Source organism: Podarcis pityusensis, assembly GCF_964106645.2.
Source record: "Podarcis pityusensis genome assembly, chromosome: 2".
NCBI lineage: Eukaryota > Metazoa > Chordata > Lepidosauria > Squamata > Lacertidae > Podarcis > Podarcis pityusensis.
Window position 1 is genome coordinate 102,291,003 of NC_138029.1, and position 25,858 is coordinate 102,316,860.

A 25,858-nucleotide genomic window follows, 5' to 3' on the forward strand; every position below is an offset into this window, starting at 1 on the left:
TCCTATGACTGAAAAAAAAGCACAAACTTGGCAGGGACTATTTCCTCCATTACCTAACTCTTGCATCCAGAATACACAGTCCTCTATTTAGGTACTGCAGAGATTCTATGAGCAATACTTTTCTCCTCCCCTTTCCCTGTTCATAACCTGACCAGACCAGTTATGGCAGAACTCAGACAAGAAACCAACACCGGAAGCTCAACACAAATCCCCAAAATGATTATACAGATTTTTGAATATGTTTAGCCTTGATTTTAAGAGCTGCTGGAATGACTGTATAGTTAAGGCGAGTTGCTTTTTCACCTTTCTATCATTTTAAAGCCTGAAAATGCTATTCATCATAAAATCAAGACAAATTATATCAGTAAGAAATTTGGCTTGAAAATCTGCCTTGTGAAGGATATAAAGAGTAGCTGAATCACAGCAGTTTTAAAACCTTTCTTTGAACTACACCCTTTCCATTCAATTCTTTGCTCATCCAATACATACACTGAATATGTAGAGGGAAATATGATTTAGGGCAGAAAGATCAAGGGAAAGTGTGAATGCCTGGAGGCTAAGGTGTAAACTGGCTGAGTAAGAGAACGTATTTAGATGGCACAGATGTTGAGGTCGAGTGCCTGAACTTCTAATTTCCTTGCTCTCTGGTGCAGAAGCAGATCTGTGAGCACCTTTAATGTTTCTCTGGAACTGAAGGTTTTGGATCCAAGAACTGCAACTAGAATCTGTTCTATTCTGGGCACAACTAGAGAAACTGTTTTGTGCATTTTTTAACCTTTGGGTTTAACAAATATCCGACCTGCTTTAAACCTGTTAAGAAAGAAGTTACTAGTAAGCAATAAGGTTGTATAGATAAACCTGTCAAGTATACATTCCTACTGCATAACTGTTCATTCAAACACACACAAAATCTGAGAAGAGACACATCGCTTCCTCTTTCCAGAGTGTCTACCCACCAATTCATCACATAGGAGACAGTGGCATTATTCATTAATCAAGTTGTTACCGGCTTATGGATCTGCCGCCCCCAGATATCTCATAAGGAATCACAAGAAAAACAGTGGTATCAGGAAAACTCTGGAATAGCCCTGCGTAAGCCTCACTGACTCTTCATACGAAATAAGAAAGAGTCTGAAATAGCCCCTTCAGATTAACCTAATATTTTTTTCAACCAAAAATCTGCATAGCTATTTTTTATACCACACATAAATGAAGACTCAGCAATTGGTAGCCCTATGCAGTATGTCTCCTCTGTGAGGTTCTCAAGATTTACTGATAGTTTATAAACATCAGCTTTCTTTTCTGAAATTAAAGTCTACATCCTTGCATGAGGTCACAGGCCATCTAATTTTGGTCAGCTTTCACACCTCAGATATAGGAATGAAAATCAGACATCTAAATGTGTACTTTCGTTTTTATAAATAATAGAGGAATATCCCATGTTTGTACATCAAGACATTAAATAATATTTGGGGAGGAGGTCATTACCCATCCCAATATGAATATATCACTTCCTGAAAAGGTAGCATTGCATAGAGAACAGACTGGGGGAACTGCAAAGCCAGGATGAAGGATCTACTCATCTGAAATTCCAGCAGCCTTGTTGGGTGTGTGTGTAAATTTAATATTTCATGTTCATCTGTGTACACATTTGTGGCCAAACCATAAATTATCTCGAAGCATGCTTGCTATTTCAGGGTCTGTGATAGTAATTGCACAAATAGCAACAAAAAGAATTACAATCGGAATATGTTAATATGCAAGTTTGATGCTCTTGCTTGATTTATGACCAAATTTCACAGTGGTGCACTAAATGCAAACTCTAAATCCGAGGATTGCCACTCCATCCCAAGAACAACATAATCCCTGGATTATTTGATCAATCACATGATCAATCATAGATGGGGTGAAAACACCACCACCAATTAGTAAGAGGCACAAAGAATCCTAATTCAAGTTTATTCTTAATTGTTAGGATTAGCATTCAAGCTAATTCATCCCTTTCTCGAACACCTCGAAATCAACCAGACCCTCCCAGCCAATCAGCAAAATAAGGTAGGGCTCTCTGAGGTGTCAAAACTACACATTTAAACTTAAAAATGAACCACATGCTTCTGTTGTAATTCTGAGTTCTAAATAAAAAGTGGCGGGACCCCAGAAGTCTGGGAGCAAATAAATCTTTGCACTGATTCACTTCTAGTTTTTCTCTTAGTAATCTTCCACCATATCCAAAAACAGGCCATTTTGTCTATTTACAAAACTACGTGCTGTGCAAGTATATTTGCATTTTATAGCCTAGTAAATTGTGTGCTTCTAAATAGGACAAAGTACTAAGTGCCAAGTGTCTTTTTATAACAATGGCGAGATTCCCAGAGTGGATTTGCTAACTTACTATTTGGAGGCCTTAAAAGTTCAGCAGTGCTTTAGGATTTTGCTAGAGCCAATATTAGTGATACTGGACCCTTACAAGAAGCAAAAAGAAAAAAGAAAAGGCTAGATATTTCTACCTTCTTAGCTACTGTACACTTAGCAAATCTTAAATCCCAATACAAGTCAATGTTAAAAATAGTATCTGATCCATTCATTGGCAAGTTACCAGTATTGTATCTTCTATTTTACATCATCTTAAAATGACAGGGGAGTTACACTGTAACACACACATATATAAACTATTGGTTGGGAAACTGATGTAACAACTAACACTCATTAATTTGCAATGTACAGTTTTAATTGACAGAAATATCATTAACGGCATTTTTCACTAGGTGACTCAGGTGTTTGTTAATTGTTTTGACAGTGAAGTCTTCAATGGTGATATAAATTTCAATATTAGACTAGGACGGTAAAGGTAGAAAAATGGCATATCTAGACAAAATTACAAATCCAACGTTTCTTGTACCAAAATATTTTTAAGCAGGAACTGAGCAACAGATGTAGATTTTGGATATCCAACAACAAATGAGACCCTCATGTGAAGGGGCTTTTGTGAGGTAACTGATGAAATTATATATTATGTCTTCTTCTGTTTGAAAAGTGTGAATACTTGGACCTAATAAAATGGGGAAATAACTGAACTATTTTATCTGTAAAGCCACCCTGTGAGTAATATTATATAGGGTATTATAGTATGAAAATCAAGGCCTAGAGAGAGTGCATCTCTCTTATCTGGTAGTAATTAAAGAGGAGATCTGGAAGACAGAATCTGCTGCTTATCCAGTATTAAGCTGATACTTTGCAGGAGAATTACTCTTAGATTTCACTGGCAGCACCCTCACTCCCCAGCCTAAAGAACCCACTTGAGATCAACTATCCCTTCTCAAGACATAAAATCATGGCATTACACATCAAACCTCACACAACTGTACATTAAAGCATGAAGTATGTGACAAGAACAGCTCATATCACACGTCCCATCTCTCTGTGTATGATATGACAGATACCAGAATATAAATTTGAGAGTTGTCAAAATTGTATTTTAAAAGCATGACCTCATGAACTCACGCTGAGGTGAAAGTTTGAAATCCAATGCTGTCATTCCATTTGCACAGCTTTTGATCCCGTGGTGGAGTCTGCTCACGTAAGAAAAGGGAGACAATTTTCTACAATTCCCCCTTCCCTGTAGCTCCCCACGCCACATCCCAAACTGTTCCACACAGGTTATCAGGGATTACATGCAGCTGCATCAGAAAAGGGAAACTGGCTCTCAGGGATGGTTGTCTTTCTAACTTTCTGTTATGCCACACCCCTTGGCAGCCATTTTCTGTTATGCCATGTGTGACTGGTGCCATCAGCACTCTCTCAAAATTCAAAATGTGTCCACTAGTCCAAAAAGATTGGTGCCACCTGGTCTACACTGCTGCTGATTCATCACTTTTTTCTTTTACCTGTTTGCCTTAGGAACTGGCGAATAGAATGCCTATACTCTACTCTTCCTCCTGCATCAGGAGGTTTGAAACTAAGAAAATGAGTTATAATTCCACTGGCCCTTCTTTAGATTTAGGATCCTATTAGTTACCTTAATAGATCATAATCTGGCCAGTTCATTTGTCAGCTTTACTGCATTTAAAAAATTAAAATTCTTTCATACACAACTTCTAATACATGAGCAATCGTGCTCTAAAGATTTACGACAACAGGTTCATAGATAGTTTATTAATCTGATGGATTCCTAAAATGGTAACACAAAATGAAAATAACAGTCTGACCTGCTATCACAGAGCACCTTACACCAGTTAAGACAAACATATGTTTACTGAGATTCTGTGGGGCTGAAAACAAAAGCCAGACTATGGTACTAGGCACAGAATTCAGCACTGAATAAATTTCTCCTTCTGTGTGTGTGCAAAAATCCAGAAGGATGATAGAACAGTTGGGAGTTGGATTTCCCACTGTGAAAGAAGCACAATGATGGCACCTACTAATAGAAAGCATTTCTCCCATTCCTGGTTATTACTACAATAACTATGATTGAATAAAGATGAAGCCACCGTTAACGGTCATAAGATCTGCACTTCTCTCCCTCCCTTTTATTGACAATCATTAATGTGCAAATCAGGATACACAGACAGTTCCTGTCCATCAGTTCATGCATTTCCCACTTCTAACCTGTTGAGAAGCACTTCAAAATGTTTTTAAAGCTTTGTAGAGAAGAGTTTTTAAAATTCTTATTAATATCTTAATATCAGGTTGCACTCTTCCCAGGGAGTGGGAAACCCCTACTCCCCACACTGCTGCTGTTGCAAAGTTTACTCTTTTTATATACATCTTCTCCACTATCACAGACGAACTCTGAACAGGAATCATCTTCAGCAGTTCTTGTAGCAGACGGAGTAGATAAATTTTACTGATCCTTTTCTGGGACAATGCATCAGCCTAGAACTTCCTTTAGTTTTGCTGTTCTACCGTCAGTACAAAACACAACAGCTGACATAATCTGTATGGTTAATCAGACGCTAGATAGAAACATTAAGTCCAATGGCTGTGGAGCGCGCAACAGTAGTTCAAAAACAGCAGACTGAGTGGCAGGCAGTAGTTTTAAGTGGAAGCTGTCAGGAGCAGCTACCAGAAGAACAGGAAGCCAAGGAACATTGTAAATACGCCACAAGACCTTTTCACTGTTCTGCATCAGCTTTAACAAATACGCCACAGGGCTTTCTAACATGTGGAAATTTTCTGCCGTCATAATACTGGCAGTATAATATTTAATATATGAATTAATGAACTATTTACCCTTTGTACTAGTTTCCCAACAACTTTTATCCCAGCTTTTGTAATTCAATAAAAACAGACCCCAATGTTCTTCTTTAAAACAAATATTTTTAACATCTGTCAATGCCTTGATAAACATTAAGATCTGAAAAGGTTTCTAGACAGTTATTGAAAACAGATGGATAAAAACTAAAAGATCTCAATTTGACCTTGCTTACTGCTTGTCTTTTGTCTTGAGCAAGACATGGCTTTGGACATTATACAGTACTACACTTCCATGGTTTTGCCCTGGATAGTACAGCAGTAACAAGAACTGAGGAGAAGCACTGTGGCCGCAACCTTTGGTACAGAATCCCACATGGATTTTTTCCTCTTTTTTTGCACAAAGCCATGGTGTGGCTTACCGTTACATGTGAACCAGAACTATGGCAAAGAAGGCACATTTTCTGACTGAACCACCTACTGAAACCCTACAGTGTTTCCTATATTCAAAGACCAGAGGTGGATTTAAGCTCAATAGGATGCTATTCTGTTGATGTGTCTGTGTGTGGGGGGGGGGGGGAGGGACACAGCTGTGCTATCTTGGAAACAGAGGGGTGAAAATTTCATTTACTTATTTTCCCTGTCTTGCAGGTTTTTTGAATTCCCAAATTTATATTCTGATAACTTTAGAGTCAATTGAAATTATAAAATATGCCAAGAAACAGAATGCTGCAGCGTAACTTTGTGTTAACCAAAGGGGTTCAAGCAGGTGTAACAAGCTATTAGACAAAGCATAACTGGGTAGAAACAAACTGCTTTGTTGACGTGAGGATTTTTTTTAAAAAAAAACACCTTTGCAATACCAGCAGCACTTTTGATTAAGAACAAGAGACACTTGGTCATTCAATTAACTTTAATGTAGTTATGTTGGCAAAATATTCTAGACTCTTGCAGTATAATTACTATGTGCTGCCTAGAAGGATTACAACACAAATTCTAGCATACAGGCAGCTTCGTGCTTTGTCTCTGATAAAATTGAGTGATGATTCAGAGTAAACAATAAGGGCAAACCACACTATGTTTGCACGGTAAGATGCTCTTCAATTTTATTTTATATTTATACACGTACATAAAACTCAGCGAAATGTTATCAGGGGTGAGAGGAAACCTCTAGTATTATGGAATTTGGGATGCAAAAAAAAAAAGTAAATAAATAAATAATCACCAATTGTCAGTGTTAAAAATATAACTACAGTATAAGTAGTGTGATAAGGTCACCAATTTATTTTCACATTTCAGCTTCAAGAGATTTACAATGACAAAATTATTATCATCTCCTGTTGTAAACAGAAGTCTTGTGTTTATAGCACTCTGACATGTAAATTTACGTTGCTCAATTGTACTATGAAGGGGAGTTAAATATGCTTTTCAGGTGATTAGCTTCTAAAATTAGCTTAATAAGCCAGTGCTTATTAATAAATCAAACAAAACAAACACAGCACTTTCAAAAGGCTGAAATTACCAGATCCAAATTTCTTTGTATCTTTTGTTGCTTACCCTTGTCAAATGTTTCTTCTTTTACAAAAATGTGCATTTTAAACTTCTGCAGAGAAGCCGCTTTAACACAGATCACATTCTGTTCAGGGAACTTATTTTGATCACAGAAGCACTTTAATCATAAATATGATTAACAAAATAACAGCTTAAGCGTTTTAAGCACGCAGAAATGTTAATCTTAGACATCAGTCAGCTTGGTAAACAATTACACGTCTTTGCGATACAGTTTAAAAAGAGCTACTATGTTCCAAAATACTGGGATAGCTCCATGCAAACATCAGCATTTCGTCTGAGTTAATAGCAAACTCAACTCCCATCTGCGTTTGAACTTTGGCCAAATCACATTTCAGAATGGCTTATGTGGGCCGCTTGCAGCAGTTAATCCCTCATTTTGAGATTATCCACTTTGATCAACTAACTCTGCAAAGGCCATCTACGGGACTTCAACACTATTCACAGCTCCACCTCTGGCAGAGCGAGAGAGAAAACAAACTTACAAAAATGCACACAAGTGTAAGTCTCTCCGTTTCATGTCGTGTTAGTACAGAACTATACCAACCTTCTGCAAACTCCATTCAGATCTGGGATCCCTGCCAACTCCTGCCTCTGAAAACTGCACCAGAAAGTTACCCAGAGCTTTGAAGCCCTGTCTAAAGGAAAAAGGCTGTTCTGGAAAGCGTTCTTGTTTCACTCCCCCATTCACATAATTTGACCGTGCTTCACTGCACACTTGCCACTGAAGCTTGCATCATAATTTGGGTCTGCCCACAAACTCCAAATAGGCTCCATGTTTGGGTTTATGTAACGTTTGCTGTTACAGTGAAGTGCGCTTGAGTCACAAAGGTCCTGGCAGATAACTAGTGAAAACAGGGAGGAGGAGTCTAATTTTATCTAACATGGTCACAACAGGAATCCTCGCTGATGTAAATTAATCCCTCTGTTTTCAGACAACCTGGCAGAGTTTGAGAGGCCCGTACTTAAAACAATCTACCATATAATGTGCTAATCAGCTACTGCCCCAGTTTCCTTTACAACAGCTATCATTCAACATGCAATAACAAATCCTGGTACAATATGAACAGCATGATGAACACTCATGCAACACTGCAGCTTTCCAAAAGGATTATTTAATAGAACTTTTCACAACTAGCATGCTTCAGAACTATTCTATAAAATTACTTAATATTCTGAATACTAAATTCTAACACCACCACCCCCCAGTCGCTTAATATACTTTATCAGAGCTTTGCTGTGTACATCAATGAATGCATGTTCCTTTCCAGCATACGTAACTCTGAGCTGCAAAAATAATCTAGACAACCAGTTGTTAACACAGAATTAGCTCATAAACAAGGATGCGAATAACTGCACGCTTGGATTTTACCTGAAAAAAATTCTCCCTCCCTTTGGAATGTTGCGAGATCTTTATGCCGGTCTGCATATATATTGGAATGATTTTTAACCACTATTGTACGTGGAATTGCTTTTAAACATTTTATATATTGAATTGTTTTTACCATTTTTGTAGTAGCTGTTTTATAATTGTGTATTTTATTGCTGGAACCCACCCTGAGACTTTATGGTAAAGGATAGGTAAAAAAATCTAATAAAATAAAGAATAACCGAAAATTTTGCAAAGCAAGTATTTATAGAACCATAGAGGTGGAAGGGATCCTGGAGGACATCAAGTCCAACCCCTTGCTCAATGCAGGATGCAGCTGCAGCATCCCTGACAGTTGATTATCTAGATTCTCTTCAAATATTGCAGTGAAAGAAATCTCTGCGTCTTCACAGTTTTGACCCATTGGTTCTACTAGTTCTTCCCTCTGGAGTAACAAACAATATCTAACACCCAGCTGTCTGGACAGTCCAAGCTGAGGATAAGATATGTTATCCCCCTCCAAGTTTAAAATTTAAACCACAGAAGGGGAGTGCCTGTTCCTACATTGCCACATCTTAAAATATTGTTTGCAAATTGTCCAGAGGAAGTGGTTATAGAACAGTCTATTAAGAAGAAGTCAACAAACATCAAGAATAAATAAATAAATACTAATATTCCAATAAAAGTAATTACAAAACAAATTCCTGGATTCATTCCAAGGTAAAATGTAAGCAACAACAACAGAAAACCCTCACATCAAGAACCTTTGGCTACCAGGGAAAACTCTGAGACACCTAAACAGAATGTAAAATCAATATTGCATACTCCCCCCTTTTTACAATAAAAATAATAATTGATGACTCAGTATAACACCTTTAAGCTCTTTTGCTGTATTTGGTGTTTTATATTTGCTAAATAAGATCCAAATTTATTTCAGGCACTTTCCAAAAAACATATAGTTTCAAGTTTGGTTTAGAAACAAAATTTCAATAGGATTTAACTATCAGTGTGCAGCTCACAATTTGTAATGGGGCTGTGCGCTGAGTGATGACATAAACCATTTGAGGCATCATAGCCAAGATGCATCTTAAGAAAGATGATAGGCTGAAAAAACAGGTAGGTGCAAATGTCACAATCTAGCTATCCAAAAATGAACAACAGCTATTCCTTATTCACCACAGTTGCAATGGAGGGCTTGATACTGGTTATCAGCAATGGTATCAAATAAATTTAAAAACATATAAAAAAACGGTGGTATCTAACTTTTCTTGGTGCAAAATCTGGACAAAGCCATGGAAACATTTTAATTCCAGAATCATGATTTAGCACCAGATCACATTGACAAAGGAATTTTTTCTAGCACGTCGTACTAGAAGTGTTTCTGTTTCATAAGAACATTAGTGGGTGCCATTTGCAAATACAATATCAGGCAAGTTGGGCAGTGTCAAAGTTTATAGCATTGTTTACTAAATACAAGTAAAGCAAACATAATAAATAAGATCACTCTAGAGCATCAGAGAATTCTCCTATGGAAAATAAAAAATATGATAAAAATTATCCTAATTTGCATTGATATTTTTTAAAAAATCCTAATTCAATTTGTTTGTTTTTGAAAGCCCACAACAGTGGCAACACAGCATTTCATATAAACACATTCTGTTCTGTACCACAGAACAGAAAGCCCCAAGAGGGCTGGCTAGGAACTTCAGATACAGTGCGTTGTAACAGTAGTACCAGGCAAAACACAGAGTCCCTCCATAACCTCAGACCAATTAGGATGACTCCAATTCCTACAGCTAACTGACAGGCTAGCTGAATCAATAGATTGTGAAATTGAAGTTCAGGTTGCACAGCTGCTTGACAATCTCACATCTGCTAGGGGCTAAAGTCAGTTCTGCAGAATTTAATCACTTGTCCAGAAACAATGACATTAGGAAACCTAATTACTAAACATCTTCGAGGTGAAGCCTCTTTTATCCACAACCTCGATAGAAATTTGACAGGCAATGCATGTTGGCTAGGAAGTATAGCATGGAGGAAGCACAGGCCAAGGGAAGGAACAGAAGACCAGTCTTTTTTTTGGGGGGGGGGGCAGAAAAGTCCAGATGGAATGAATAGAGGCCTTCATAGACATAAAAGTATTGTTGTGGGATTGTTCCCAGAGATTGATTTGATTATTAGGAGCACTCTATATGAGTAGGTAAATTCAGGGGTAGAGGTAACTTTCCATTTAGCAAAAGGAAGTGGTAAGCACACCAAAAAAGACCAGCAACTAGAGCAATGAAAGATGGGTAGCCGTTTTTCCTTCTTCAACTATAATGGCATAATTGATTTTAAAGTTTGAAATTTTTAAAAAGCAAACATTTTACATTTGAGAATGACGATATAGATTGTGAAGCTGAGGCTCCAATACTTTGGCCACCTCATGAGAAGAGAAGACTCCCTGGAAAAGACCCTGATGCTGGGAAAGATGGAGGGCACAAGGAGAAGGGGACGACAGAGGACGAGATGGTTGGGCAGTGTTCTCAAAGCTACCAGCATGAGTTTGACCAAACTGCGGGAGGCAGTGGAAGTGCCTGGCATGCTCTAGTCCATGGGGTCACAAAGAGTCGGACACGACTAAACAACAACAACAATATCAGTTGGAATATACCTGCTATATTCATTAGTGTTATTGTGAAACAATTCCAACTGCCCACGAACAAAGATATTGCTGGGATAGAATAACAAAAATAAGATAATGTAAAGGTTAGCTTTGGGGGCATGTACACCATGCTGCCCCATGCCACCCAGCTTGCCTGTTCAGTTCTGCCAAGTTGTATACAGAGATGACAAAAATTCTGCTCTTGTGTATCAGTCCTCTGGCAAGAACAAAGATGACTTAAGTGACAAGGAGGAGGAGAAAAAGTCTAGCTCTCCTCGCCTTGTTCTAAGATCACCCTGCAAGACTAACGCCAGCAATGAGTTAGTTTAAACTGTCATGCTTGGATGAAGAATGTGTGAACCAGAAATACTTCTAGCCAGCCACCTTTTTTTCTTAAAAAATGTTTAGGGGTACTCTCATTTTGACTCAAGAAAAGCACCATTTTATAGTTCAAATTGGAAAAAATAAATACAGTAAATGGACAGAAGTACAAAGATTCACAGTATGTTTAGGGTATGCATGCCCCTGTGTCCCCCCCCAAAAAAGTACTGCTTCTACCCTTCCAAATAACACACATTTCACACATCATTCTTCATGCTATTCCACATGCACACATTGCAAGTGATTTAGCAGGAGAATTATCACAACCTCAACACTGAGATAGTGGTGGCGATGGCACTGCCTAAGATCGGAAAAGCCAAGAATATGTTCTGCAACTTGAACCAGTCTACCTCATGCATAACATACCTAATTCATTTGGCACAGAACACACGTGTTGCAGAACAACTACTTTTGGAATATTTAGTGATCTTTAAATATTTAGAGATCTTTAAAAACATGTACCCTGCACAGATAACCTTGGTTTCGGACCGAGTGGCATAGAAATACCACCTTTAGTGAAGGTTTTCCGTGTAACTTTACATACTTGAATTCATGCATTTGAATTAACAGCAGGCCAACTGTATAGAAATTTCAGACATGCCCGGTGAGTTTTGTTTTATTTTATTTTTAAAAACCCACAAACCATTACACCATTTATGGATAAACTAATGTAGGTATTTTCCATGTTTTCAGTATCCCTGTACCAGAATAAAAGTGTTGCCTTCCTTATGGGGTGCAGAATCTTGGCAAATTAATATTAACAGTGATAGTTATGCAACACTGGCCTAGGTGTCAAACAGCAAGCAGCCACACTCTGTGGGTTCCTCGGCCCTCCTCCCCTTGTGAAAATGCCCCCTTTCTTCTCTGGGCAGCCATAACTATGCTTTTAGAGTTACATCTGAGCCAAGATAGCAACAGTGAACAAAAGTTAGGTCTCAACCTAAAAATTAAAACCAGATCCAACCCCAGTTTCAATGACTAGTCTGCAAGGTAAATCACAGTTACCAATTACCAGGGAAGTGAGAAGGAAAGAGTGCACAGATTCAAGGGGGGAGAAAGGAAGAGGGTGGAGGAAGGCTTATGCAAGCTAATGGGAGATGCTCCTGGTCAAACTACCATGATTTGGAAGCTGACCTAGCACGATGTCTGATCTCAGCCAGTACATTTTTAGTTCCACATAGCTGCAAGACACTAGACTCTGAAGTCATGACATTTTCATGTCCAACCTTCCCCTCCAAACCTTTCACTATCATAGAATTGACAGCTTCCCCTCTAAGACCTTACCATGTTGCTAAAATAAAGTATGAGGAATCCTCTAAATACTCTATACATTCAGGAAGTTTATATACCGTATTTTTCGCTCTATAAGACGCACCAGACCACAAGACGCACCTAGTTTTTGGAGGAGGAAAACAAGAAAAAAAATATTCTGAATCTCAGAAGCCAGAACAGCAAGAGGGATCACTGCACAGTGAAAGCAGCGATCCCTCTTGCTGTTCTGGCTTCTGGGATAGCTGTGCAGCCTGCATTCACTCCATAGGACACACACATATTTCCCCTTACTTTTTAGGAGGGGAAAAGTGAGTCTTATAGAGCAAAAAATACGGTAATTATGTGACATGCTATATGAATGTCATTATTTATATAGCAATGATTCCTCCCCGCTTCCAACAATGGAAATATATTGGAAAGAACACAAGGCAACATTAAGAAGCTTACTAACCTGGACTAGTGGAAGTAACCAGTAACCTGTTTCCTATACTGGCCAACCAGGTGCCTCTATGAAGCCCCCAACCAAGGCATGAAGTTAATAACTGGCTCCCACAGTTTCCCCTAGCAACTGGTATTCAATAGCATAGCCCTCTGAGCATGGAGACTCCATATAGTCAGCATGATTAGTAGCCAGTAGTAGAGTTAAGTTAGTGGCCACCTGCCCAACTTTTGAAATAGCTTTACAATTAAGTACATTCGCAAAGCTCACATTCGTGTAAGCGTATTATTACAATACAGAAAAAAGCAGGAACCTACACATTACATACACACACATTCATACATGCACGTGCATAGGCTTTTTTAAAGCTTACTAAACTCCATGGGTTGGATGTAGATTTGCTCTCATCCACTGTGGGAAGTGGAACTGCAGGCTGAAGGGGGAAGGGAGAAAGGGGCAAAATCCCCACTCTGTCATCTTCCTCTAGTACTAGAAGAATTTCAGTGAGCAAGTCTGGATGCAACCTCTTGTTGGTATATTTTAAATTGTGGAAATCAATATATATTGGAGTATGCAAATACATTAATTTCAATAGGTTAGTGCCATAAAATAATATTCATGTTCTTTCTTTAGGCATAAGGTTCTTGTATCTTTACTGGCTCTGGTATGGTTGCAAAAGGTACTTATTTCAAAGTTTAATACCTGGCTGTTGTCAGACACTATCATTAGCTTGATCATAAATGAGTAGAGAAAAGAGTTCATCAACATTCCTAGCATGCTTTAAAGAGGAACCGAACTTTTACTGCCTTGGATGTAAGCTTACATTTCAGCAGCGAGAAAGGAGTATTTGTTATTAAGAATGGAAAAATGTGATGCAGAAAATTTCAGCCACTATAGATGACATAACAAACAGCAGACACCCTGAATAGCTGAGAATACTTTTTGACACCAATATAGAAATGGAATGTTCTGTGGCCCAGATCCTCAGTCACGACCCATGAGTTCACAAGGCCCCTAAGGATACCTTATCACTTTCTAAGTAAGATTTCAGATCCAGCAAATATTACCTAGAGTCCAGTTCTAAAGAGACTGTGTTTACTGGGAATTGCATAACAGGACCAGGAGCTCACCAAGATATCATCTATCTTACTCAGAAATACGACACTTTCTTTTTAAGCACAGACACAAACACACACACACACACGTGAATGAAAGGCAACTGAAAGTGAATACATTTCCACAGCATTTTCCTCCTCATCAAACCAAACGCTCATTAAACGTTTTAAAGGCGAACTGCTCAACTGACTAGTGTACTAGGAAGGATAGACAGAAGGGGTGGGAAGAAGCATGCACAGAGGTCCCTCCCCCCAGGAACTTTTTGAAATTAGGCATGAAAAAAGCCTTTTAATGGCTCCAACAGAATGCTCCTTTTAAACCTAATGAGAACAGAAATGATGAAATGATGTAATTTTGTGGTGCTGTTGCATTTGAGTTCTAGCATAATGTAGGTGTCTAAACTGAACTAATTCTGATATTAATGGATGCAAATTATTCTCCTACCTTTTACTATCATTGTAGGTCAAATTTCTGCCCGGACACTGAGGTCCAGCGCCAAGGGCCTTCTGGCAGTTCCCTCGCTGCGAGAAACCAAGTTACAGGGAACCAGGTAGAGGGCTTTCTCGGTAGTGGCACCCGCCCTGTGGAACGCCCTCCCAGCAGATGTCAAAGAGACTACCAAACTTTTAGAAGATATCTGAAGGCAGCCCTGTTTAGGGAAGCTTTTAATGTTTAATAGGTTGTTATATTTTAGTGTTTTGTTGGAAGCCGCCCAGAGTGGCTGGGGAAACACAGCCAGATGGGCGGGGTGTAAATAATAAATTATTATTATTATTATTATTATTATTAAGAATATGCAGCAGCAGGAACTTTTAACATCATTCTGCTGTTTGCTGCCTTGGGCTCCACTGGAAGGAAGGGCAGGATGCAAATTTAATTAAATAAATAAATAAATAAAGGTATGGCCCCTTTTCCCTTTTTTCAGTTTTCAACCCTTGCAGCAACAACCATTGTGAGTGGTAACTATGGTCAGCTGGCAATCTGACATTAGCAGAAGGAGCACTAAGTGGCACTGTGTTCAGCAGCCATCTGCAGCATTAGCAAAGAAGAGAGAAGAGGCCCTCTCTAGGACCCAGAAGCACAGTGCAGAGCCACAGTGGACAGGCTCTGGCTGCATGCAGCAGCTAATGAACTAAATAAGTCATCCTTGCATCACAGCTCCTTGTCCCTTCCAGTACTTGCCCTAAACAAAGTTTATCTCTTTTGAAGCCAAGTGCAATCAGGGCATGTAGGAAAAGAGAGGAAGACGGTGTCCAGCAGCTGCTGATTGAACTTCGAGAAGTACTTCCAGTTCTTCAGAGCTGACAATTTTATTTTATTTTATTGCAAAGAAGGTCCTATTATATTAATGAATGGTGTATTTTTCAGTAATTCAGTTGGAAACTCCTCTTAATACACAGTCCCACTTAATTTACAGCTTGCCCTAATCCTTCGAGATAAATCTAACTGCTCAGTTCTATGCCAAAGATAATTCCAGTATAGTCTGGCACATAATTAGGAATAAAACAAATTCCTGGACTCAGAATCCTGTAAATAGCAGAACAGAACTGAGTTCACAGTTCTTCCAAACAAAAAATGATTCCTGGCTACTCGAACCTTTCTTCATTTGTGGAGTATAATTTAGGACAGGGCGGCGGCGGAGTCATTTTGTTGCTGCCATGATTAAACAGTGGGGAGTCAGGAATGCTTGCCATTTACACTCAGATCTACAAGTAGATTCTGATGGGTCTTCTGCCCAGCCTTGCTACATTATTAGATATGGAAACAAATACACAATAACTGGAAATGTATCAGACACCAGAGCACAACAAATGCTCACATACGAAAGCCCACATGTTTTGGTTGCAACTTGGAACCAGAGCATCATGGGCAAAAAGCCAGTGCCATTCTCGGATGCCTGTCTGCGAGAGAATGGGACTGGGTGCGATGACACTGCAGATGTACAATTTCACCTTGGGTCCCTTGATTTCTCACTCCTCTGCACAGTATCTTCCTTTGTTTGGAGCTGTAGTCTGGATTAGGTTTGAGTTTTTTCTATGCATTCTGCTGCCTGATTCACTGGGCTTCAGCCCCAGCTGGGCTGATATCATAATATTGCCTGGATCTCTATGAACCCACCTGTTTGCCCTTGGCTGTTGCCTAGCACAAACTGTTCGCAATTGAGAGATTAAAACTCAAGGCATGTAAATCTCATTTCTGAGGCAAAAATCAAAGAAAACAGTTTAACCACTAATGCAGAAATCCAATTGATATTATGAGCTTTATTTTGCAATTCTTATTCAAAGATGAAGACTTTAACCTTTGGTTTTCATGCCATTGCCAACATTAGGAACGCAGCTCTTGCATGTCAATGTGTTAAGCTACAGTCTGTGGAAAGGCAGCCTGATGAAACAAGTTTATTTAAAAACTCAAGCATTTGGGTTTAGCGCGAACAAAATGAGTAATTTTGTTGAAACTGAAATGGATTCCTTGCTCCTCTCCCTTATAACAACACAGTATCAGATGCTTAAAAAGCACATCAGAATGTAAATATGTATATTGCATATTTTAAGCACTCTTCCTTCCCCTAAGAATAGGACTTCTAAAATATATACAATCAATTTATGTAAATCAAGGCAGATTGTGGAATAACAGTAGTATGTTTTTGCTCCTCTTAGCTTTGGCAGCTAGAAATCAAGCAAACCATAAACTGTAATAAGGAGTGCCAGAAACGTAACACCCTAATGACGCCTTCTCATAGTTCCATAGGTGCATGCCTATATATTATGCTGCCAGCAACACAGCATATGATGCAATCAAATTGTGTGCGTGGTGGGGAAGAAGCAAATAAAACATTATAATCATATAATGATTATATGATGATCTCTAATTCTTTACAGTCGACAGGACTATTGCAGTGCCAATACCTAACATGGCTAATGAAGGTGGATAGCCTGAGCCTCAAAACAGTTAGGAGGATGAAAAGCTGCAGCCAGGTAGAATCTAGGGGAATAGATCAACAACATGCACAGATGGGAACTCCATCAGAAGATGGGTAACTGCTGAAAGAAGGATCTGGGAGACAAAGGGCAAGAAGGGTTCAGAAGAAAGGGGGATGCTGGATCTATGAGTTTCAGGAGCTGGCATGTGAATGTAGGCCACTAGTTAAGCCTTAACACAGTAAGAAGGTTCTATATATGGCCTTCAGAAGATACAGTGGTGCCTCGAGTTACATACGCTTCAGGTTATAGATGCTTCAGGTTACAGACTCCACTAACCCAGAAATAGTACCTCGGGTTAAGAACTTTGCTTCAGGATGGGAACAGAAATCGCGCTCCGGCGGCGTGGCGGCAGCAGGAGGCCCCATTAGCTAAAGTGGTGCTTCAGATTAAGAGCAGTTTCAGGTTAAGAATGGACCTCCAGAACGAATTAAGTACTTAACCCAAGGTACCACTGTATATACTTAGTTAGCAAAAATCTCTTTGGTGTTCCTTCCAGAATTTCCCTGCAATACTTTTAAATAATTTTTGCAGGCCGCTTTGAATACATTAAGTTGCTTTTATAGAAAACGACTAAGAAAGACATTGAACAAAAAAGCCTTTACTAGCAGGAACCAGTAGGCAACCACCTGGGATGGAAAAAGGTTTTGCATCCAATAAGCCAGTTGTCTAGATCATGCTATCAAGTGAGGTTAACGATTAAAATTTACCACACATCCGATATAGCTGTGTGGCCAAATGGCCATCTGTTTCCTCTATCTCATCGTCAGTTCCACATCTGATAACAGGAAGTTTCATGACAAGCATGTAGGGCCGCTGTCAAGATAAACGAAATAAATACAGCAGCCACATGCATGTTGGAAAAACACTGAAGGGATTCTAAAACAAGGAATATCTATCTGACAAATACTGGCAATGGATGCAGGACTAGGCTAGAATCTCTCTCTCTTCTATGATGAGATTCCTAAAATTGTCTTACTTCAGGCAAACATTAGCTTGAAAGTGAATCTTTAGAATCTCGCTGCTCTGTTAAGCTCATTTATTTATTGTTTCTTAAACGTTTAAAATTACCATTTCACCACACTATACATACAAAAACTCTGGGCTTGAGGCCAGTTTTTATGCCAACTGTCTTCTCACGGGCCACCTCTGCAAACTGGTTTGCATGGATAGCAAACTTTGCAGAAATAACAAAAACTTCTGACAAGCAGGACTTACAAAGCGACTGTATTCTGCAGCCAGGCTCAAATACACCTAACAGTGATGTGGACGGTTCAGTGCATTTTAGTCATGTTAAATATGAAACCTACATTATATATCTGATGAATAAAGCATGATCGTGCAGCTAAAAGGTTTATTTCATGCATCCAAACAGTTCTATTCTTACCCAAGCCTTTAAACGGTTAACTGGTCTTCCCCCCCGCCCCCATGCGGCCCTCCCTTGGAAGCAAGCATATTTATAAATACAAGAATGTGCAAAACGTAGTATAACAATTTTCAGTGCCTTACTTTTTTATTAAAAAAAACTTAAACAATGTAAGGAATGTGTGTTATTGAGTTTTCACATCTCAAAATATTTATTGATACTCCAATAAATTCAAGTACAGCTTTTAATTTGCATATAGAACACTAAACATCAGCAAAAGATTCTGGCCAACCCCTCTCTCTCAGCTCCTTGCTCAGAAAAGCATGGGAAATAGCCTCACTTTTTGGGAGCACTTTGAAAGTGAGAAAGTATCATTCCCCCTCCTGTGGAAGTGCAGACACACCAATTTCTGCAGTTTATGTACTTGCTTTAGCATATTAAAGAGAAACACAATTTATACTAATAAATGTTAAGTCAAGAAGAGAACAGTGTGTACTGGACCTATTTTACGTTTGGTGTTTTGGCACACATAGTACTTCAAGCAAAAAAAATTCCTTGCAGATTATGCAATTTAAAAATATCGTTTTATTTCATGCAAATAGCAACTAATTTAAGTGCAAGTAGAAAGTTCTCTCCAGAGCCATCAGTGCCTTAAAAGAAAATTTTATGCTTATGACAACTCAACAGCATATAAACTATATGTAATATAGGGCATCGTATTAGAATTCAAGTATGTCTTGTGGCTTTTTATTGAATAATGTGATAGCATTTGTGACTGTAGCCAACCTTGTTGCTTAAACTTGTTAAGAGTGTTTCCAGCTCCAGGTTAATAAGTGCCAAGTGTATATTTTCAAGCCTCCCCTCACATCCCTTGTTTGTTTATTTTATTGGAACGGCGATCTAAGTGGAGATACTTTATTAAATGATACGCTGTTTTAAAATAACCAAGTAATTGGTTGAAGTGTCTTTACTGAGACAAATCCAGCGGTAAACTTGAAGTGCAAAATGCTTCTGGGGACATGCCAGAGTGTTTCTTGTACGAGCTATAGCATTTCATACAGCCTTGCCAAGAAGAAATTAAATCAGCCATTACTAGAACTGGAGATTAAAATCCAGCTGCTGGTATTCAGAGTTAGTGAACTACTGTTTGAGGAATGGAGAAGTATTTATATGCAACCGACTGAAGCTTCTAATGGTAATTTCCTAACTGTATAATTATCTCAGGCCTTTTGGTAGTCAGCTACCACATGTGCCTTTCTGGCATTAGCTTGATAGGCTGAGGGTTCCTTTTGTGAAGAAACAGAGGCAGTACAGATTTTATTTTGGCAACTGGATGACAACAGATGGAGGATTTAGAGTTCTGGGTGCCACAAGAAGCCCAACAAGCTTTTTGGAAGGTGGTTTTGTTTTGCTTTTTAACCGTAACTGCAATATGAGGTATAAGAAGCAGGTAAAAGTGACTCCATACAGCTCCACTTGCTGTTAAGGAGCATATCAGTGTAATAGGATCACACCGAAATGTCCTTACACTGCGGTGCCATGCAAAGGACAGGCTTCTGCAAAGTCGTGCACAGCTCGCAAGTACAAAAACTACATCACTGGAGGTATGGAAGAATGACTTTGCCGGTCAGTGTCCCGTTCCCAATATCAAGATCATCTCACTCCATAGCAACATGCTACAGACCTGAGTTTTAAGTCAAACTATGTGCCCCTGACCTTCACCCATCCATGTACTGGCCTCTGCCATCAAGACAGAAACACTTCTCTCTAACACTGCTCATCAGAAACAATTCGGCAATCTACAGCCCCAGCTTCCATAGGACAACATGTGGTATAGACTGATCACAAAGAGACAAACTCCAAAGCTCATCTAAGGGAGGAAACGTGCATTTTCCAAAGGTGGTATGTGTATTATGTCTGCATAATAGGAAATGTTGGAAAACATCAATCTGCCACCTTAAGAAAAAACCCCAAAGCAGGAAGAAGCAAACATGATCACTTCCCAACAGAACAACCCTCTCCTCCCACTCTCAAATCACACAAGCCTATGATTATGTGACTACCCAAACTGTACCTAGCTATCCAAGCCTTCAAGGCGACAGACTGTGCTTCAAAAGTAACAGAGTGCAGCTGATGTTCACTTTATAGGTAATAATGTATACTGCTGCAACATAATATTTAATTGCATCTGTCTGCAATACTGTCTTTAACTTCTCAGATTCCACTGCAACCTAGAATAAGGCTATCATATGTATTGACACACCCTAACAGCAACCTAGGAGTCACAAATGAATTGGCATGTTAAGTCACGTTTAATCCTACTGAACTGTCCGTTCTTTGATACCAGTGGTTGGTGGACTAATCTGCTTGCTTTCAGTTAAGAATATAATATGCAATGAGTACTTCATCTTTCTGACAAACCAACGTTGTAAAGTAACACAGGTTACAGAGAAGATTAAAGGGATTATAGCACAATCGCATCAAGACCATACTGTGTGGAATACTAATTTAAAGCAGGAAAACTCTTATCAGAAATCTGACATAGAAAAATACTCACTTGCTTGATCACCTGTGCTTTGTTAAGAAATGTTTCTAGGTGACTGGGTAGGGAAGCTTTCAAGAAGTTGGTTGTTTTTTCCCTTTAGGCCATATATGACTAACAGGGACATTTAAGGCAGGTGAACTAATAAAAACGTTTGTGAGCAAGTAAATTTGCTGGACCCTATAGTCAACAGAGTATTAATATTAGCACTAGAATTTCTTACCCGCCCTTCACCATAAGATCCCAGGGCGTGCTACAACACTATCCAAATGCAAAATTAAAATCAGTCTGAATAATTTAAAGCATGAAAACAGCTGGTTTTTTTTTAACTCTAATGATGGCTCCAAAATTAGCTTCCAATAAACAGCAATTTAGCAATTTCCTCTTCAAGCCAGGTTCCAACATTTGTTCATCACTTTTTAGGACAAATATCAATAATACTAGTTTCTGTAATCAGCTTCACTAATAAGCAGACAAAAATCATGACCATAAGACTTCAGTCTAGTGTAACTAGAGTGAACACACAATAAACACTCAACATAGACCATATGAAAACACAATATACTGCAAGGTAGCCTAGTGGAAGAAGATGGGGAGGAAAAGATACATAGGTTTGGCATCTGAAGAATAACATTCAGTTGGTATACAAAACGTATCCTCAAAATATTTCTGTACATGTCACTCTTAATCCCATTCTACAGAAAGGAGGCAGAGGCTATAAAGCACACACCTATAAATCCAACTATGCTTTTTTAGCAAACTCTCTCACTTTTTTGGCTCAATTCAAGCATCTCACCATGCCAGAACATGGTTAAGGAAGCTTAACTGTACTTTTCCATAATGTCCAATTCGAAAGAACTATCTATACAGTAGTTACAAAATCCCACAAAACTATCATTTTAAATATTTGTAGGCATTCTAACATTTCCTCCCTCCCATGTCTCATAAAACTTGATTGGTTTTTATAACATGTCTCACTTGGCAGTTCCAAGAACTTTGCCATTTCCATCAATGGTTATAAACCTGCCTTGGTCTCAGTCATGGATATAAATTAGATTTCATGAAAATTCTCTCTTTCAAAAACGTTACACTCGTATTAAAATACACTTAAAGCTACCAAAACAATCAATTGACTACCACCTCACTTCTTTCAAATAATAACAACAAAAGCTGACTCAATCCTCAGGTGGCACAATGGGTCAGTGGGTCTGGCTGTTAACTGGAAAGCTGGTGGTTCGAGGCTATCTAAGGACGGCCGTTGGCAGGAATTCTGCATTGCAGGGATGGACTAGATGACTCTCGGGGTCCCTTTTACCTCTACAATTCTATGATTCCATTATTGTTTTGCAGGTCCTCCTTAAAGGTAAAGGTAAAGGGACCCCTGACCATTAGGTCCAGTCGTGACCGACTCTGGGGTTGCAGTGCTCATCTCGCTTTATTGGCCGAGGGAGCCGGTGTACAGCTTCCGGGTCATGTGGCCAGCATGTCTAAGCCGCTTCTGGTGAACCAGAGCAGCACACGGAAATGCCGTTTTACCTTCCCGCCGGAGCGGTACCTTATTTATCTACTTGCACATGCTTTCGAACTGCTAGGTTGGCAGGAGCAGGGACCGAGCAACGGGAGCTCACCCCATCGCAGGGATTCGAACCGCCAACCTTCTGATCAGCAAGTCCTAGGCTCTGTGGTTTAACCCACAGCGTCACCCACATCCCTTTATTTGAATTAGTGAATGTCTATGAAAAATTTGAAATGCCACTATACAGTACATTTACAGATGGCAAGATTTCTTGATTGTATTTATAAACACTTTACTGAAACCAGCCTTAAAGTAATGCTAATTATATATTTACAATAAAAAAAATTTAAAAAATAAAAAATTGTCCAGCAGCATCTTATAGACCAACTAAGTTTGTTCTGGTATAAGCTTTCGTGTGCATGCACACTTCTTCAGATACACTGAAGCAGAAGTCACCAGACCCTTATATATAGTGAGAGGGTGGGGAGGGGTTTTTCTCAGGAAGGTAGTAGGAGATGGGTGATTGGCTCAATGGGTATGGTAAACCTGTTGACGACTGTTAACGATTGCAATTAGTCCTACAGGAAAATATATATTGCTACTGGACAATTTTTTATTATTTTTATTTTGACTGTGTCAGACCAACACGGCTACCTACCTTAATATATATTTACAAATTGCAAACTCAAGATGAAAGCTAGTAACTGCTCAAAGGAACAAGTGGAAACTCTTCATTTTAGTAGCATATGCCCTAAAATGCAAAGTGTAAATTCCACTTAAGGATAAGTAAGAGCTGACTATGCATAGTTGCTGGCTACAGGCTACAGTGGGGAGGAAAGCTATATGTCCTTTAATATCTGACAAAAAGAAAGGGGAAATACGGGAGAATGGGGGAAAGCTATGGTGCATTTATTTTCATGTTCCTTACAGCTTCTGGAAATTTGGTTTAAAATTACTGACTACTTAAAATTACTGTGAGTTAGTTTGACCTCACCCTTGGAGGTGCACTCCATTGTCTCTTGAGACAGAGGGATGCCAACAAAATATCCCACATACTAAAATGGGAATCAGAGGGGATGAAAATGGACTTAAACAACAAACTCTCTTAGAAGGGAACAGAAAACTTGGCCACAAGGCAAACTTCCATCCCCAGATTGTTATCCAAAGTAATGAAAAATGTGAATGTGAACAAATTCACACAAATTACAAATTGGATCCCAGCTACAATAGTTCTCACTGAAATTTTCATTAGTGGCTCCATGTGCTTTTGCTTGCCCCAATAAATTTCATTATTTTCTTTTTAAACATTATTTTAAATTTAAACAGTTGGCTTTGTTCTATTTCCAAAAGGTAACAACTCAATTAATTTCAGTGGGTCTACTCTGCATGGGACTTAAATCAGATGCAATCCTGAGTGTTTATCGACCCTATGAACAGCATTTTATTTCCTCACCATAAATAATCTGTTAATACCAACACATCCAAATCAGAACTCAAGTAAAATTCACTACAACTAAATCTAGTATCAAAACACTCTATACTGCAATACATATGAACTATGATGGTGAGCCACCCATCTAACAGGGTTGCCCCAGCCACTCTGGGTGGTTTCCAACAAATTAAAACATCCAGACACATAGGCTCTGCTTCTAACATGTTCAAGTTTAGCATTTTCTGAATTTTTGCATCATTGTTGCAATTGTATAGCTGGTTTCAAATGAGACAGGCTAGATTCTCCTTATTTTACAGCAGGAAAGAGGTCTTAGTGGAGGTAATATATGGTCACCTTTAAGGCCAATTCACATACCCCAAAAGGTAACTAATGTAAAGAACATTTTTAGTCTTGTGTAAAAGCTATATGAGAGTAAACTCTAGGTTCTGTATACAAGATAGCATCAACTCAACTCTTTTTCTTCTGAATCTTTTTCTTCTGTTTTCCTTATTTATAATGCTGTTCAAATCTCTGTATGTTTAAGAAATATTTGCAAACCTAATAAACAATATTTCAAAAATTATAAAATAAAACATGGGCTATAAATTATGCCTTTTAAAAAATTTAACATGGGGGAAATGCAGAGAATACTTCACAAAACAGTGCCCTAAAACACATACCTGGACTTGTTTTGATTAATGTCTGCAGGAGATTTTGTGGATATTTAGGTTATAATTAGAAAAATCTTAATAATTGTTCATAAAGGAAACAGTTTATAAGAAGTAAATAAGGAGGCCAGATACAGGATAAAGGAAGTCTTTTAGCTGGTTGTTTGTTATGTTCACTGTATGTTATGTTCACGTTCAATGAAGGTGGATTTGTGTATTGGGGTGGAGGGTTGTAAATAAAATTCCAATAAAATAATAATAAAAAATTAACATGAAAGTGCAATCATATGCACAATTCATATTTGTAAAATATTTACATAATGCCATGTGCAACATCGGCTGGAAAGATCACAAAGAGGGATAATCTAAAATTGCCAGGCTTAATCCTGATTTTACCTCACCCTAATGATTAAAAAATGGTTCAGTACTTACCATAATGTGATTGAAATGCCTGTGGTTTTACGACCTGATTACAGTGGTTACACATCACCAAATAGAAATCATCATGAGCTGGGCATAGGCCAAATATTGGCATATCTAAAATAAAAAGACAAAGGGTATGTCTCACAAGTATTCAAAATGGTGGTACAACAATTTATGTAAAATAACCATGTAATGTTGCTGTAGGTGAATTACTGAGACGATTCAAAAGCTACATGTGGGAGTGGAGAAATGAATACTCAATAGTTACAGAATTAAGTATTACAACATATCTACTTCAGAGTGAACACAAAAATAGCTTATTGACAGTCATTATCTATAGGTGCTTGAATACAGAACTGAGTTTATACTACTTTAAGAAGAGCATTAGAAACTAGAAAGAGCACATAAATATATTTTTTTTCTAAATTGCATGCAGGTTGGGAAAAGTTATTAAACATTTCTAAGGCATTACTCAAAGGCATAGGAATTTAACTGCTAGCAAATATTTCCTAGCAAACATGCATAGGATCAGACTGCATACATTTTAAAGGCATAGCTTTAACTAGACAGTGTTATGTATCAAATAGTTCTATTTAATAGGATATTATATCCCAGCCATCTGGTACCACAGACCTAGAAAACACTTGCAAAAGGGAGTGAAAAAAACTGAGCAGGAAACCTGGCTGTACAATGACATTTGGACAAAATAATAAACCATACATGTAGGCTACTAAGACTTCTAAATTGGAACAGTGTTTCTATATTATCTCCCTGACTACAAACAGAAGTAATATGCTAGAAAATCACCTTCAAAATGGCTTCCTGCTATGTTAATGAACTAGTGGGCTCATCCCCACTTTCACACATGCAAGAAGATCAGAAATCTCGGCTTTTAAACAAGCCACTGTTTGCTGGCGTCCTGGGGAGGTCACTTCCGTGCTGCTAACACAGTG

The 25,858-nt window shown here is 38.6% G+C and overlaps 2 protein-coding genes across 4 annotated transcripts in view; both read right to left on the reverse strand.

Moving 5' to 3' along the window:
- LOC308471633 (uncharacterized protein C3orf49) overlaps window positions 1–25,858 on the reverse strand; it is a 303,591-nt gene that overhangs the window by 209,306 nt on the left and 68,427 nt on the right. The window lies entirely within an intron of this gene.
- ATXN7 (ataxin 7) overlaps window positions 1–25,858 on the reverse strand; it is a 94,387-nt gene that overhangs the window by 19,803 nt on the left and 48,726 nt on the right. For all 3 annotated transcript variants that reach the window (XM_080995693.1, XM_080995692.1, XM_080995694.1), the window contains one exon: window positions 24,915–25,019. In XM_080995693.1, the coding sequence (XP_080851819.1) occupies window positions 24,915–25,019 (105 nt within the window). The remainder of the gene's footprint in view (window positions 1–24,914; window positions 25,020–25,858) is intronic.